At 45.6% G+C, this 16,730-nt stretch overlaps 1 protein-coding gene across 1 annotated transcript in view; it reads left to right on the top strand.

The window, feature by feature from the left end:
* LOC144952206 (transmembrane 9 superfamily member 2-like) overlaps positions 1-16,730 on the top strand; it is a 56,305-nt gene that overhangs the window by 4,507 nt on the left and 35,068 nt on the right. The window contains exons 3-5 of the mRNA XM_078882613.1: positions 3,184-3,280; positions 4,610-4,740; positions 7,322-7,451. Coding sequence (XP_078738739.1) covers positions 3,184-3,280; positions 4,610-4,740; positions 7,322-7,451 — 358 coding nt within the window. The remainder of the gene's footprint in view (positions 1-3,183; positions 3,281-4,609; positions 4,741-7,321; positions 7,452-16,730) is intronic.

A 16,730-nucleotide genomic window follows, 5' to 3' on the forward strand; every position in this document is an offset into this window, starting at 1 on the left:
CACACACGAACTCACGCACTCACACGTACTCACTCACGTACTCACGCACTCACTCACGTACTCACGCACTCACTCACGTACTCACTCACGTACTCACTCACTCACTAACGCACTCACACGTACTCACTCACGTACTCACTCACGTACTCACTCACTCACTCACGTACTCACTCACTCACTCACTCACGTACTCACTCACGCACTCACACGCACTCACGCACTCACTCACGCACTCACTCACGTACTCACTCACGCACTCACTCACGTACTCACGCACTCACTCACTCACTCACTCACGCACTCACACACGTACTCACTCACGTACTCACTCACTCACTCACTCACGTACTCACTCACTCACTCACACACGTACTCACTCACGTACTCACTCACGTACTCACTCACTCACTCACGTACTCACTCACTCACTCACTCACGTACTCACTCACGCACTCACACGCACTCACGCACTCACTCACGCACTCACTCACGTACTCACTCACGCACTCACTCACGTACTCACTCACGCACTCACTCACTCACGCACTCACACGTACTCACTCACGTACTCACGCACTCACTCACTCACGCACTCACACGTACTCACTCACGTACTCACACACGCACTCACTCACGTACTCACTCACGCACTCACTCACGCACTCACACGTACTCACTCACGTACTCACTCACGCACTCACTCACGCACTCACACGTACTCACTCACGTACTCACTCACTCACTCACTCACGCACTCACACGTACTCACTCACGTACTCACTCACTCACTCACGCACTCACACGTACTCACTCACGTACTCACGCACTCACTCACGCACTCACACGTACTCACTCACGTACTCACTCACTCACTCACGCACTCACACGTACTCACTCACGTACTCACGCACTCACTCACTCACTCACACGTACTCACTCACGTACTCACTCACGTACTCACTCACTCACTCACGCACTCACACGTACTCACTCACGTACTCACGCACGCACTCACACGTACTCACTCACGCACTCACTCACTCACGCACTCACACGCACTCACTCACGCACTCACTCACTCACGTACTCACGCACTCACTCACGTACTCACTCACGCAGTCACTCACTCACGCACTCACTCACGCACTCACTCACTCACGCACTCACACGTACTCACTCACGTACTCACTCACTCACGTACTCACTCACTCACGCACTCACTCACTCACGCACTCACACGTACTCACTCACGTACTCACGCACCTACTCACGTACTCACTCACGCAGTCACTCACTCACGCACTCACTCACGTACTCACTCACTCACGCACTCACTCACTCACGCACTCACACGTACTCACTCACGTACTCACGCACTCACTCACGTACTCACTCACGCAGTCACTCACTCACGCACTCACTCACGTACTCACTCACTCACGCACTCACTCACTCACGCACTCACACGCACTCACTCACTCACTCACGCAGTCACTCACTCACGCACTCACTCACGCACTCACTCACTCACGCACTCACTCACTCACGCACTCACATGTACTCACTCACGTACTCACTCACTCACGTACTCACTCACTCACTCACGCACTCACTCACTCACGCACTCACATGTACTCACTCACGTACTCACGCACGCACTCACTCACGTACTCACTCACTCACGCACTCACTCACTCACTCACGCACTCACTCACGCACTCACACGTACTCACTCACGCACTCACTCACGCACTCACTCACGTACTCACTCACTCACTCACGTACTCACACGTACTCACTCACTCACTCACTCACGCACTCACACGTACTCACTCACGTACTCACGCACTCACACGTACTCACTCACGCACTCACTCGCGCACTCACTCACGTACTCACTCACTCACTCACGCACTCACACGTACTCACTCACGCACTCACTCACGCACTCACTCACGCACTCACTCACTCACTCACGCACTCACACGTACTCACTCACGTACTCACGCACTCACTCACTCACTCACTCACGCACTCACTCACTCACTCACTCACGCACTCACACGTACTCACTCACGTACTCACGCACTCACTCACTCACTCACGCACTCACTCACTCACTCACTCACGCACTCACACGTACTCACTCACGTACTCACGCACTCACTCACTCACTCACTCACGTACTCACTCACGTACTCACTCACGCACTCACTCACGTACTCACTCACTCACTCACGCACTCACACGTACTCACTCACGCACTCACTCACGCACTCACTCACGTACTCACTCACTCACTCACGCACTCACACGTACTCACTCACGCACTCACGCACTCACACGTACTCACTCACGTACTCACGCACTCACTCACTCACTCACGCACTCACACGTACTCACTCACGTACTCACGCACTCACTCACTCACTCACGCACTCACTCACGTACTCACTCACTCACTCACGCACTCACACGTACTCACTCACGTACTCACGCACTCACTCACTCACTCACGCACTCACACGTACTCACTCACGTACTCACGCACTCACTCACTCACTCACTCACTCACGCACTCACTCACTCACTCACGCACTCACACGTACTCACTCACGCACTCACTCACGTACTCACTCACGCACTCACTCACTCACTCACGCACTCACACGTACTCACTCACGTACTCACGCACTCACTCACTCACTCACTCACTCACGCACTCACTCACTCACTCACGCACTCACACGTACTCACTCACGTACTCACGCACTCACTCACTCACTCACGTACTCACGCACGCACTCACTCACATACTCACTCACTCACGCACTCACTCACACACGCACTCACACTCACTCACGTACTCACGCACACACTCACTCACATACTCACTCACGCACTCACTCACGTACTCACTCACGCACTCACTCACGTACTCACTCACGCACTCACTCACGCACTCACTCACACACGCACTCACACGCACTCACACACATGTACCCACACACACACACAAAGACCCCCTGTATAGCCTTAACAGACTGTTGGGGCAAGTGCGGCTACTCGCTACTACCAACAGCACTTGCCCCGTCAGCCCGTGAGAGGCTACACGGGGGATCTTTGTCTCTTCACACTGACCCCCCCCTCCCACCGCCTCTCTCCCGTCGGCGTGTTGTCTAGGTTTGACTTCTGCAAGGCGCCCGAAAGCAAACAGAGACCCACGGAGAACCTGGGCCAGGTGCTGTTCGGTGAGAGGATAGAGCCCTCGCCGTACAAGGTGCGTGGTGGCCACGTGGTCTCATGGCTCGACGTGGTGGGGGGGGGGGGGTGGTGAGGGGGGTGGGGGGGGGTGGGGGGGGCTCGGCACACCAGCCCCGCAGAGGGGGCCCGGGTTCGATTCCTGAGTCTGTGTGTGAGTGTGTCACTGTGTGTGTCACTGTGTGTGTCACTGTGTGTGTGTGTCAGTGTGTGTGTGTCACTGTGTGTGTGTCACTGTGTGTGTGTCACTCTGTGTGTCAGTGTGTGTGTGTCACTGTGTGTGTGTCACTGTGTGTGTCACTGTGTGTGTGTGTGAGTCTGTGTGTGAGTGTGTCACTGTGTGTGTCACTGTGTGTGTCACTGTGTGTGTGTGTCACTGTGTGTGTGTGTCACTGTGTGTGTGTGTCACTGTGTGTGTGTGTCACTGTGTGTGTGTGTCACTGTGTGTCAGTGTGTGTGTGTCACTGTGTGTGTGTCACTGTGTGTGTCTGTGTGTGTGTGTGAGTCTGTGTGTGGTGTGTGAGTGTGTCACTGTGTCACTGTGTGTGTGTGTGTGTCACTGTGTGTGTGTGTGAGCCTGTGTGTGGTGTGTGAGTGTGTCACTGTGTGTGTGTGTCTGTGTGTGTGTGTGAGTCTGTGTGTGGTGTGTGAGTGTGTCACTGTGTCACTGTGTGTGTGTGTCTGTGTGTGTGTGTCACTGTGTGTGTGTCCCTGTGTGTGTGTCCCTGTGTGTGTCCCTGTGTGTGTGTGTGAGTCTGTGTGTGGTGTGTGAGTGTCACTGTGTGTGTCTGTGTGTGTGTCTGTCTCTGTGTTTGTGAGACTGTGTGTGACTCCATAAGACTGTGTGTATGTGTCACTGTGTGTGTATCACTGTGTGTGTGTGTCACTGTGTGTATATCACTGTGTGTGTCACTGTGTGTGTGTGTCTGTGTGTGTGTGTGAGTGTGTCACTGTGTGTGTGTAACTGTGTGTGTGTGAGTGTGTGTATCACTGTGTGTGTCATTGTGTGTGTGCGCGTCACTGTGTGTGTGTCTCTGTGTGTGTGTGTCTGTCGACACTTCACGTGGCCTCAAGGTGCACCTAGCCTGGCACAAGCGTCGTGGTGACGTCACCGCCACTTAGTGGCGAATGGCGGTTGTTGTTGTTGTGTCTGTCAGTGTGTGTCTGTGTGTGTGACTCTTCATAGATGCTACTGCTACTCGCTACTAACAGCACTTGCCCCTACAGCCTGTTAGAGGCTACACGGGGGATCTTTGTCTGTGTATAGGTGCTGCTGCTACTCGCTACTCTCAGCACTTGCCCCTACAGTCTGCTAGAGGCTACACGGGTGACCTTTGCCTGTGTGCAGGTGACGTTCAAGGAGGAGACTGCGTGTGCCGCCCTGTGCGAGCCCAAGGTGTACGAGCCGGGCTCTGCCGTTGACCAGGCCAACCTGGACTTCCTCAAGAAGGCCATGCACTTCAACTACCAGCACCACTGGTATCTCCTCCATCACCACCATCAACATCACCATCATCACCATCATCGCCATCAACATCATCATCATCACCATCATCATCATCATCATCGCCATCACCATCATCATCATGACCAGGCCAGCCTGGACTTCCTCAAGAAGGCCATGCACTTCAACTACCAGCACCACTGGTATCTCCTCCATCATCATCATCACCATCATCACCATCATCACCATCATCGCCATCAACATCATCATCATCACCATCATCATCATCATCGCCATCACCATCATCATCATGGCCAGGCCAGCCTGGACTTCCTCAAGAAGGCCATGCACTTCAACTACCAGCACCACTGGTATCTCCTCCATCACCATCATCATCATCATCATCGCCATCATCATCATCGCCATCATCATCATCATGGCCAGGCCAGCCTGGACTTCCTCAAGAAGGCCATGCACTTCAACTACCAGCACCACTGGTATCTCCTCCATCACCATCATCACCATCACCATCATCATCGCCATCATCATCATCGCCATCATCATCATCATGGCCAGGCCAGCCTGGACTTCCTCAAGAAGGCCATGCACTTCAACTACCAGCACCACTGGTATCTCCTCCATCATCAACATCATCATCACCATCATCACCATCATCATCGCCATCATCATCATCGCCATCATCATCATCGCCATCATCATCATCATGGCCAGGCCAGCCTGGACTTCCTCAAGAAGGCCATGCACTTCAACTACCAGCACCACTGGTATCTCCTCCATCATCAACATCATCATCACCATCATCACCATCATCATCGCCATCATCATCATCGCCATCATCATGGCCAGGCCAGCCTGGACTTCCTCAAGAAGGCCATGCACTTCAACTACCAGCACCACTGGTATCTCCTCCATCACCACCACCATCATCATCATCACCATCATCACCATCATCATCGCCATCATCATCATCGCCATCATCATCATCGCCACCATCATCATCATCATCATCGCCATCATCATCATCATCATCATCATCGCCATCATCATCATCATCACCATCATCGCCATCATCATCATCATCGCCATCATCATCATCATCACCATCATCATCACCATCATCGCCATCATCATCATCATCGCCATCATCACCATCATCATCACCATCATCACTACAGCCACTTCAACTACCAGCACCACTGGTATCTCCACCATCATCGCCATCATCATCACCATCATCATCACTACCGCCACCATCATCATCACTACCACCACCACCATCATCACCATCATCATCACTACCACCACCATCATCATCACTACCACCACCACCATCATCACCATCATCACCACCAGCAGTATCAGCATCACCATCATCACCACCACCACCACCATCATCACCGCCACCACCATCAGCATCACCACCATCATCATCATCACCACCAACACCACCGCCACCACCATCAGCATCACCACCACCATCAGCATCACCATCATCACCATCACCATCCTCATCAGTGTGCCTGTGTGTGTGTGCGATAGTAGACTGCCCGTGATGTGGTGTCTCTTGTGTTGCCTGTGTGTGCGTGCTGCCTGTAAGGTCGTGGACAACATGCCGCTGGCGTGGTGCATGTGTGTGTGATTCTGGTGTGTGTGGGTGATTCTGGTGTGTGTGTGTGACTGTGTGTGTGTGTGTGAGACTCTGGGTGCGTGTGTGTGATTCTTGTGTGTGTGTGATTCTGGTGTGTGTGTGTGTGACTGTGTGTGTGTGATTCTGGTGTGTGTGTGTGACTGTGTGTGTGTGTGAGTGATTCTTGTGTGTGTGTGTGTGATTCTGGTGTGTGTGTGTGTGTGACTGTGTGTGTGTGACTGTGTGTGTGTGTGACTGTGTGTGTGTGTGTGAGTGATTCTTGTGTGTGTGTGTGTGTGTGATTCTGGTGTGTGTGTGTGTGACTGTGTGTGTGAGTGGCTGTGTATGTGAGTGACTGTGTGTGTGTGAGTGATTCTTGTGTGTGTGTGAGTGATTCTTGTGTGTGTGTGATTCTGGTGTGTGTGTGTGACTGTGTGTGTGTGACTGTGTGTGTGTGTTTGAGTGACGTGGTGTGTGTGTGACTGTGTGACTGTGTGTATGACTGTGTGTCTGTGTGTGTGTCTGTGTGTGTGTCTGTGTGTGTGACTGTGTGTGACTGTGTGTGTGTGTGTGTGACTGTGTGACTGTGTGTGTGTGTGTGTGTCTGTGTGTGTGTGACTGTGTGTGACTGTGTGTGTCTGTGTGTGTCTGTGTGTGTCTGTGTGTGTGTGTGACTGTGTGACTGTGTGTGTGTGTGTGTGTGTCTGTGTGTGTGTGACTGTGTGTCTGTGTGTCTGTGTGTGTCTGTGTGTGTCTGTGTGACTGTGTGACTGTGTGTGTCTGTGTGTCTGTGTGTGTCTGTGTGTGTGACTGTGTGTGTGTGTGACTGTGTGTGTGTGTGACTGTGTGACTGTGTGACTGTGTGACTGTGTGTGTGACTGTGTGTGTGTGTGTGTCTGTGTGTGTGACTGTGTGTGTGTGTCTGTGTGTGTGTGTGTGACTGTGTGACTGTGTGTGTGTGTGTGTAGGATTGTGGACAACATGCCGGTCACGTGGTGCTACCACGTGGACGAGGGGAAGCTCTTCTGTAACCCCGGCTTCCCCGTGGGATGCTACGTCACCGCCAGCGGGCAGCCCAAAGATGCCTGCATCATCAGCGTGAGGATTACACCACTAGCACTACTAACTAGCACTACTAACTAGCACTACTAACTAGCACTACTAACTAGCACTACTAACTAGCACTACTAACTAGCACTACTAACTAGCACCACTAACTAGCACTACTAACTAGCACTACTAACTAGCACTACTAACTAGCACTACTCACTAGCACTACTAACTAGCACTACTAACTAGCACTACTAACTAGCACTACTAACTAGCACTACTAACTAGCACTACTAACTAGCACTACTAACTAGCACTACTAACTAGCACTACTAACTAGCACTACTAACTAGCACTACTAACTAGCACTACTCACTAGCACTACTAACTAGCACTACTAACTAGCACTACTAACTAGCACTACTAACTAGCACTACTAACTAGCACTACTAACTAGCACTACTAACTAGCACTACTAACTAGCACTACTAACTAGCACTACTCACTAGCACTACTAACTAGCACTACTAACTAGCACTACTAACTAGCACTACTAACTAGCACTACTAACTAGCACTACTAACTAGCACTACTAACTAGCACTACTAACTAGCACTACTAACTAGCACTACTAACTAGCACTACTAACTAGCACTACTAACTAGCACTACTAACTAGCACTACTAACTAGCACCACTAACTAGCACTACTAACTAGTACTACTAACTAGCACTACTAACTAGCACTACTAACTAGCACTACTAACTAGCACTAACTAGCACTAACTAGCACTACTAACTAGCACTACTAACTAGCACTACTAACTAGCACTACTAACTAGCACTACTAACTAGCACTACTAACTAGCACTACTAACTAGCACTACTAACTAGCACTACTCACTAGCACTACTAACTAGCACTACTAACTAGCACTACTAACTAGCACTACTAACTAGCACTACTAACTAGCACTACTAACTAGCACTACTAACTAGCACTACTAACTAGCACTACTAACTAGCACTACTAACTAGCACTACTAACTAGCACTACTAACTAGCACTACTAACTAGCACTACTAACTAGCACCACTAACTAGCACCACTAACTAGCACTACTAACTAGCACTACTAACTAGCACTACTAACTAGCACTACTAACTAGCACTACTAACTAGCACTACTAACTAGCACTACTAACTAGCACTACTAACTAGCACTACTAACTAGCACTACTAACTAGCACTACTAACTAGCACTACTAACTAGCACTACTAACTAGCACCACTAACTAGCACCACTAACTAGCACCACTAACTAGCACCACTAACTAGCACCACTAACTAGCACCACTAACTAGCACTACTAACTAGCACTACTAACTAGCACTACTAACTAGCACTACTAACTAGCTCTACTAACTAGCACTACTAACTAGCACTACTAACTAGCACTACTAACTAGCACCACTAACTAGCACTACTAACTAGCACTACTAACTAGCACCACTAACTAGCACTACTAACTAGCACTACTAACTAGCACTACTAACTAGCACTACTAACTAGCACTACTAACTAGCACTACTAACTAGCACTACTAACTAGCACTACTAACTAGCACTACTAACTAGCACTACTAACTAGCACTACTAACTAGCACTACTAACTAGCACTACTAACTAGCACTACTAACTAGCACTACTAACTAGCACTACTAACTAGCACTACTAACTAGCACTACTAACTAGCACTACTAACTAGCACTACTAACTAGCACTACTAACTAGCACTACTAACTAGCACTACTAACTAGCACTACTAACTAGCACTACTAACTAGCACTACTAACTAGCACTACTAACTAGCACTACTAACTAGCACTACTAACTAGCACTACTAACTAGCACTACTAACTAGCACCACTAACTAGCACCACTAACTAGCACCACTAACTAGCACCACTAACTAGCACTACTAACTAGCACTACTAACTAGCACTACTAACTAGCACTAACTAGCACTACTAACTAGCACTACTAACTAGCACTAACTAGCACTACTAACTAGCACTACTAACTAGCACTACTAACTAGCACTAACTAGCACTACTAACTAGCACTACTAACTAGCACTACTAACTAGCACTACTAACTAGCACTAACTAGCACTACTAACTAGCACTACTAACTAGCACTACTAACTAGCACTACTAACTAGCACTACTAACTAGCACTACTAACTAGCACTACTAACTAGCACTACTAACTAGCACTACTAACTAGCACTACTAACTAGCACTACTAACTAGCACTACTAACTAGCACTACTAACTAGCACTACTAACTAGCACTAACTAGCACTACTAACTAGCACTAACTAGCACTACCAACTAGCACTACTAACTAGCACTACTAACTAGCACTACTAACTAGCACTACTAACTAGCACTAACTAGCACTACTAACTAGCACTACTAACTAGCACCACTAACTAGCACTACTAACTAGCACTAACTAGCACTACTAACTAGCACTACTAACTAGCACTACTAACTAGCACTACTAACTAGCACTGCTAACTAGCACTGCTAACTAACACTACTAACTAGCACTACTAACTAGCACTACTAACTAACACTACTAACTAGCACTACTAACTAGCACTACTAACTAGCACTAACTAGCACTACTAACTAGCACTACTAACTAGCACTGCTAACTAGCACTACTAACTAGCACTACTAACTAGCACTACTAACTAGCACTAACTAGCACTACTAACTAGCACTACTAACTAGCACTACTAACTAGCACTACTAACTAGCACTACTAACTAGTACTACTGACTAGCACTACTAACTAGCACTACTGACTAGCACTACTAACTAGCACTACTAACTAGCACTACTAACTAGCACTACTAACTAGCACTACTAACTAGCACTACTAACTAGCACTACTAACTAGCACTACTAACTAGCACTACTAACTAGCACTACTAACTAGCACTACTAACTAGCACTACTAACTAGCACTACTAACTAGCACTAACTAGCACTACTAACTAGCACTACTAACTAGCACTACTAACTAGCACTACTAACTAGCACTAACTAGCACTACTAACTAGCACTACTAACTAGCACTACTAACTAGCACTACTAACTAGCACTACTAACTAGCACTACTAACTAGCACTACTAACTAGCACTACTAACTAGCACTGCTAACTAGCACTGCTAACTAGCACTGCTAACTAGCACTACTAACTAGCACTACTAACTAGCACTACTAACTAGCACTACTAACTAGCACTACTAACTAGCACTACTAACTAGCACTACTAACTAGCACTACTAACTAGCACTGCTAACTAGCACTGCTAACTAGCACTGCTAACTAGCACTACTAACTAGCACTACTAACTAGCACTACTAACTAGCACTACTAACTAGCACTACTAACTAGCACTACTAACTAGCACTACTAACTAGCATTACTAACTAGCACTACTAACTAGCACTACTAACTAGCACTACTAACTAGCACTACTAACTAGCACTACTAACTAGCACCACTAACTAGCACTACTAACTAGCACTACTAACTAGCACCACTAACTAGCACCACTAACTAGCACCACTAACTAGCACCACTAACTAGCACCACTAACTAGCACCACTAACTAGCACTACTAACTAGCACTACTAACTAGCACTACTAACTAGCACTACTAACTAGCACTAACTAACTAGCACTACTAACTAGCACTACTAACTAGCACTACTAACTAGCACTACTAACTAGCACTACTAACTAGCACTACTAACTAGCACCACTAACTAGCACCACTAACTAGCACCACTAACTAGCACTACTAACTAGCACTACTAACTAGCACTACTAACTAGCACTACTAACTAGCACTACTAACTAGCACTACTAACTAGCACCACTAACTAGCACCACTAACTAGCACTACTAACTAGCACTACTGACTAGCACTACTAACTAGCACTACTAACTAGCACTACTAACTAGCACTACTAACTAGCACTACTAACTAGCACTACTAACTAGCACTACTAACTAGCACTACTAACTAGCACTACTAACTAGCACTACTAACTAGCACTACTAACTAGCACCACTAACTAGCACTACTAACTAGCTCTACTAACTAGCACTACTAACTACTAAACTACTCTAGCAATCAGAAAGATGCCTGCATCATCAGCGTGACTGTGTTACTACTACTACCTCTGTGTTACTACCACTGTGTTACTACTACTACCACTGTGTTACTACTACTACCACTGTGTTACTACTACTACCACTGTGTTACTACTACTGTGTTACTACTACTACTACCACTGTGTTACTACTACTACCACTGTGTTACTACTACTACTACTACTGTGTTACTACTACTACTACCACTGTGTTACTACTACTACCTCTGTGTTACTACTACTACCTCTGTGTTACTACTACTACTACCACTGTGTTACTACTACTACCTCTGTGTTACTACTACTACCTCTGTGTTACTACTACTACTACCACTGTGTTACTACTACTACCACTGTGTTACTACTACTACCACTGTGTTACTACTACTACCACTGTGTTACTACTACTACCACTGTGTTACTACTACTACCTCTGTGTTACTACTACTACCACTGTGTTACTACTACTACCTCTGTGTTACTACTACTACCACTGTGTTACTACTACTACCTCTGTGTTACTACTACTACCTCTGTGTTACTACTACTACCTCTGTGTTACTACTACTACCACTGTGTTACTACTACTACCACTGTGTTACTACTACTACCTCTGTGTTACTACTACTACCACTGTGTTACTACTACTGTGTTACTACTACTACCTCTGTGTTACTACCACTGTGTTACTACTACTACCTCTGTGTTACTACTACTACCACTGTGTTACTACTACTGTGTTACTACTACTACCTCTGTGTTACTACCACTGTGTTACTACTACTACCTCTGTGTTACTACCTCTGTGTTACTACTACTACCTCTGTGTTACTACTACTACCACTGTGTTACTACCTCTGTGTTACTACTACTACCACTGTGTTACTACTACTACCACTGTGTTACTACTACTACCTCTGTGTTACTACTACTACCACTGTGTTACTTCCACTGTGTTACTACTACTACCTCTGTGTTACTACCACTGTGTTACTACTACTACCTCTGTGTTACTACTACTACCACTGTGTTACTACTACTGTGTTACTACTACTACCTCTGTGTTACTACTACTGTGTTACTACTACTACTACTGTGTTACTACTACTACCTCTGTGTTACTACTACTACCACTGTGTTACTACTACTACCTCTGTGTTACTACTACTACCTCTGTGTTACTACTACTACCACTGTGTTACTACTACTACCTCTGTGTTACTACTACTACCACTGTGTTACTACTACTACCACTGTGTTACTACTACTACCTCTGTGTTACTACTACTACCACTGTGTTACTACCACTACCTCTGTGTTACTACTACTACCACTGTGTTACTACTACTACCACTGTGTTACTACTACTACCTCTGTGTTACTACTACTACCACTGTGTTACTACTACTACCACTGTGTTACTACCACTGTGTTACTACTACTACCACTGTGTTACTACTACTACCTCTGTGTTACTACTACTACCTCTGTGTTACTACTACTACCTCTGTGTTACTACTACTACCTCTGTGTTACTACTACTACCTCTGTGTTACTACTACTACCTCTGTGTTACTACTACTACCTCTGTGTTACTACTACTACCACTGTGTTACTACCACTGTGTTACTACTACTACCACTGTGTTACTACTACTACCACTGTGTTACTACTACTACCACTGTGTTACTACTACTACCTCTGTGTTACTACTACTACCACTGTGTTACTACTACTACCACTGTGTTACTACCACTGTGTTACTACTACTACCACTGTGTTACTACTACTACCTCTGTGTTACTACTACTACCTCTGTGTTACTACTACTACCACTGTGTTACTACTACTGTGTTACTACTACTACCACTGTGTTACTACTACTACCACTGTGTTACTACTACTACCTCTGTGTTACTACTACTACCACTGTGTTACTACTACTACCACTGTGTTACTACTACTACTACTGTGTTACTACCACTGTGTTACTACTACTACCACTGTGTTACTACTACTACCTCTGTGTTACTACTACTACCTCTGTGTTACTACTACTACCACTGTGTTACTACTACTGTGTTACTACTACTACCACTGTGTTACTACTACTACCACTGTGTTACTACTACTACCTCTGTGTTACTACTACTACCTCTGTGTTACTACTACTACCTCTGTGTTACTACTACTACCTCTGTGTTACTACTACTACCACTGTGTTACTACTACTACCACTGTGTTACTACTACTACCACTGTGTTACTACCACTGTGTTACTACTACTACCTCTGTGTTACTACTACTACCTCTGTGTTACTACTACTACCACTGTGTTACTACTACTACCACTGTGTTACTACCACTACCTCTGTGTTACTACTACTACTACTGTGTTACTACCACTACCACTGTGTTACTACTACTACTACCTCTGTGTTACTACCACTACCTCTGTGTTACTACTACTACTACTGTGTTACTACCACTACCACTGTGTTACTACTACTACTACCTCTGTGTTACTACTACTACCTCTGTGTTACTACCACTGTGTTACTACTACTACCACTGTGTTACTACTACTACTACTGTGTTACTACTACTACTACTGTGTTACTACTACTACCACTGTGTTACTACCACTGTGTTACTACTACTACCTCTGTGTTACTACTACTGTGTTACTACTACTACCTCTGTGTTACTACTACTACCTCTGTGTTACTACTACTACTACTGTGTTACTACTACTGTGTTACTACTACTACCACTGTGTTACTACTACTACCACTGTGTTACTACTACTACCTCTGTGTTACTACTACTGTGTTACTACTACTACCACTGTGTTACTACTACTACCTCTGTGTTACTACTACTACTACTGTGTTACTACTACTACTACTGTGTTACTACTACTACCACTGTGTTACTACCACTGTGTTACTACTACTACCACTGTGTTACTACTACTACCACTGTGTTACTACTACTACCACTGTGTTACTACTACTACCTCTGTGTTACTACTACTACTACTGTGTTACTACCACTGTGTTACTACTACTACCTCTGTGTTACTACTACTACCACTGTGTTACTACTACTACCTCTGTGTTACTACTACTACCACTGTGTTACTACTACTACCTCTGTGTTACTACCTCTGTGTTACTACCACTGTGTTACTACTACTACCACTGTGTTACTACTACTACCACTGTGTTACTACTACTACCACTGTGTTACTACTACTACCACTGTGTTACTACTACTACCTCTGTGTTACTACTACTACCTCTGTGTTACTACTACTACCTCTGTGTTACTACTACTACCACTGTGTTACTACCACTGTGTTACTACTACTACCACTGTGTTACTACTACTACCACTGTGTTACTACTACTACTACTGTGTTACTACTACTACCTCTGTGTTACTACTACTACCACTGTGTTACTACCTCTGTGTTACTACCTCTGTGTTACTACCACTGTGTTACTACTACTACCACTGTGTTACTACTACTGTGTTACTACTACTACCTCTGTGTTACTACTACTACCACTGTGTTACTACCACTGTGTTACTACTACTACCACTGTGTTACTACCACTGTGTTACTACTACTACCACAGTGTTACTACTACTACCTCTGTGTTACTACTACTACCTCTGTGTTACTACTACTACCTCTGTGTTACTACTACTACCTCTGTGTTACTACCACTGTGTTACTACTACTACCACTGTGTTACTACTACTGTGTTACTACTACTACCACAGTGTTACTACTACTACCTCTGTGTTACTACTACTACCTCTGTGTTACTACTACTACCTCTGTGTTACTACTACTACCTCTGTGTTACTACTACTGTGTTACTACCACTGTGTTACTACTACTGCCTCTGTGTTACTACTACTACCTCTGTGTTACTACTACTACCACTGTGTTACTACTACTACCTCTGTGTTACTACTACTACCTCTGTGTTACTACCTCTGTGTTACTACTACTACCTCTGTGTTACTACCTCTGTGTTACTACTACTACCTCTGTGTTACTACTACTACCTCTGTGTTACTACTACTACCTCTGTGTTACTACCTCTGTGTTACTACTACTACCTCTGTGTTACTACTACTACCTCTGTGTTACTACCACTGTGTTACTACTACCACTGTGTTACTACCACTGTGTTACTACTACTACCACTGTGTTACTACTACTACCTCTGTGTTACTACTACTACCACTGTGTTACTACTACTACCTCTGTGTTACTACTACTACCTCTGTGTTACTACCACTGTGTTACTACTACCACTGTGTTACTACCACTGTGTTACTACTACTACCACTGTGTTACTACTACTACCACTGTGTTACTACTACTACCACTGTGTTACTACTACTACCTCTGTGTTACTACTACTACCTCTGTGTTACTACCTCTGTGTTACTACTACTACCACTGTGTTACTACCTCTGTGTTACTACTACTACCTCTGTGTTACTACCACTGTGTTACTACTACTACCTCTGTGTTACTACTACTACCACTGTGTTACTACTACTACCTCTGTGTTACTACTACTACTACTGTGTTACTACTACTACCACTGTGTTACTACCACTGTGTTACTACTACTACTACTGTGTTACTACTACTACCACTGTGTTACTACCACTGTGTTACTACTACTACCACTGTGTTACTACTACTACCTCTGTGTTACTACTACTACTACTGTGTTACTACCACTGTGTTACTACTACTACCACTGTGTTACTACCACTGTGTTACTACTACTACCACTGTGTTACTACTACTGTGTTACTACTACTACCTCTGTGTTACTACTACTACCACTGTGTTACTACTACTACCACTGTGTTACTACTACTACCACTGTGTTACTACTACTACCACTGTGTTACTACTACTACCACTGTGTTACTACTACTACCTCTGTGTTACTACTACTACCTCTGTGTTACTACTACTACCACTGTGTTACTACTACTACCACTGTGTTACTACTACTACCACTGTGTTACTACTACTACCACTGTGTTACTAC

Source organism: Lampetra fluviatilis, chromosome 66 (assembly GCF_964198595.1).
Source record: "Lampetra fluviatilis chromosome 66, kcLamFluv1.1, whole genome shotgun sequence".
In the NCBI taxonomy this organism is placed as follows: domain Eukaryota; kingdom Metazoa; phylum Chordata; class Hyperoartia; order Petromyzontiformes; family Petromyzontidae; genus Lampetra; species Lampetra fluviatilis.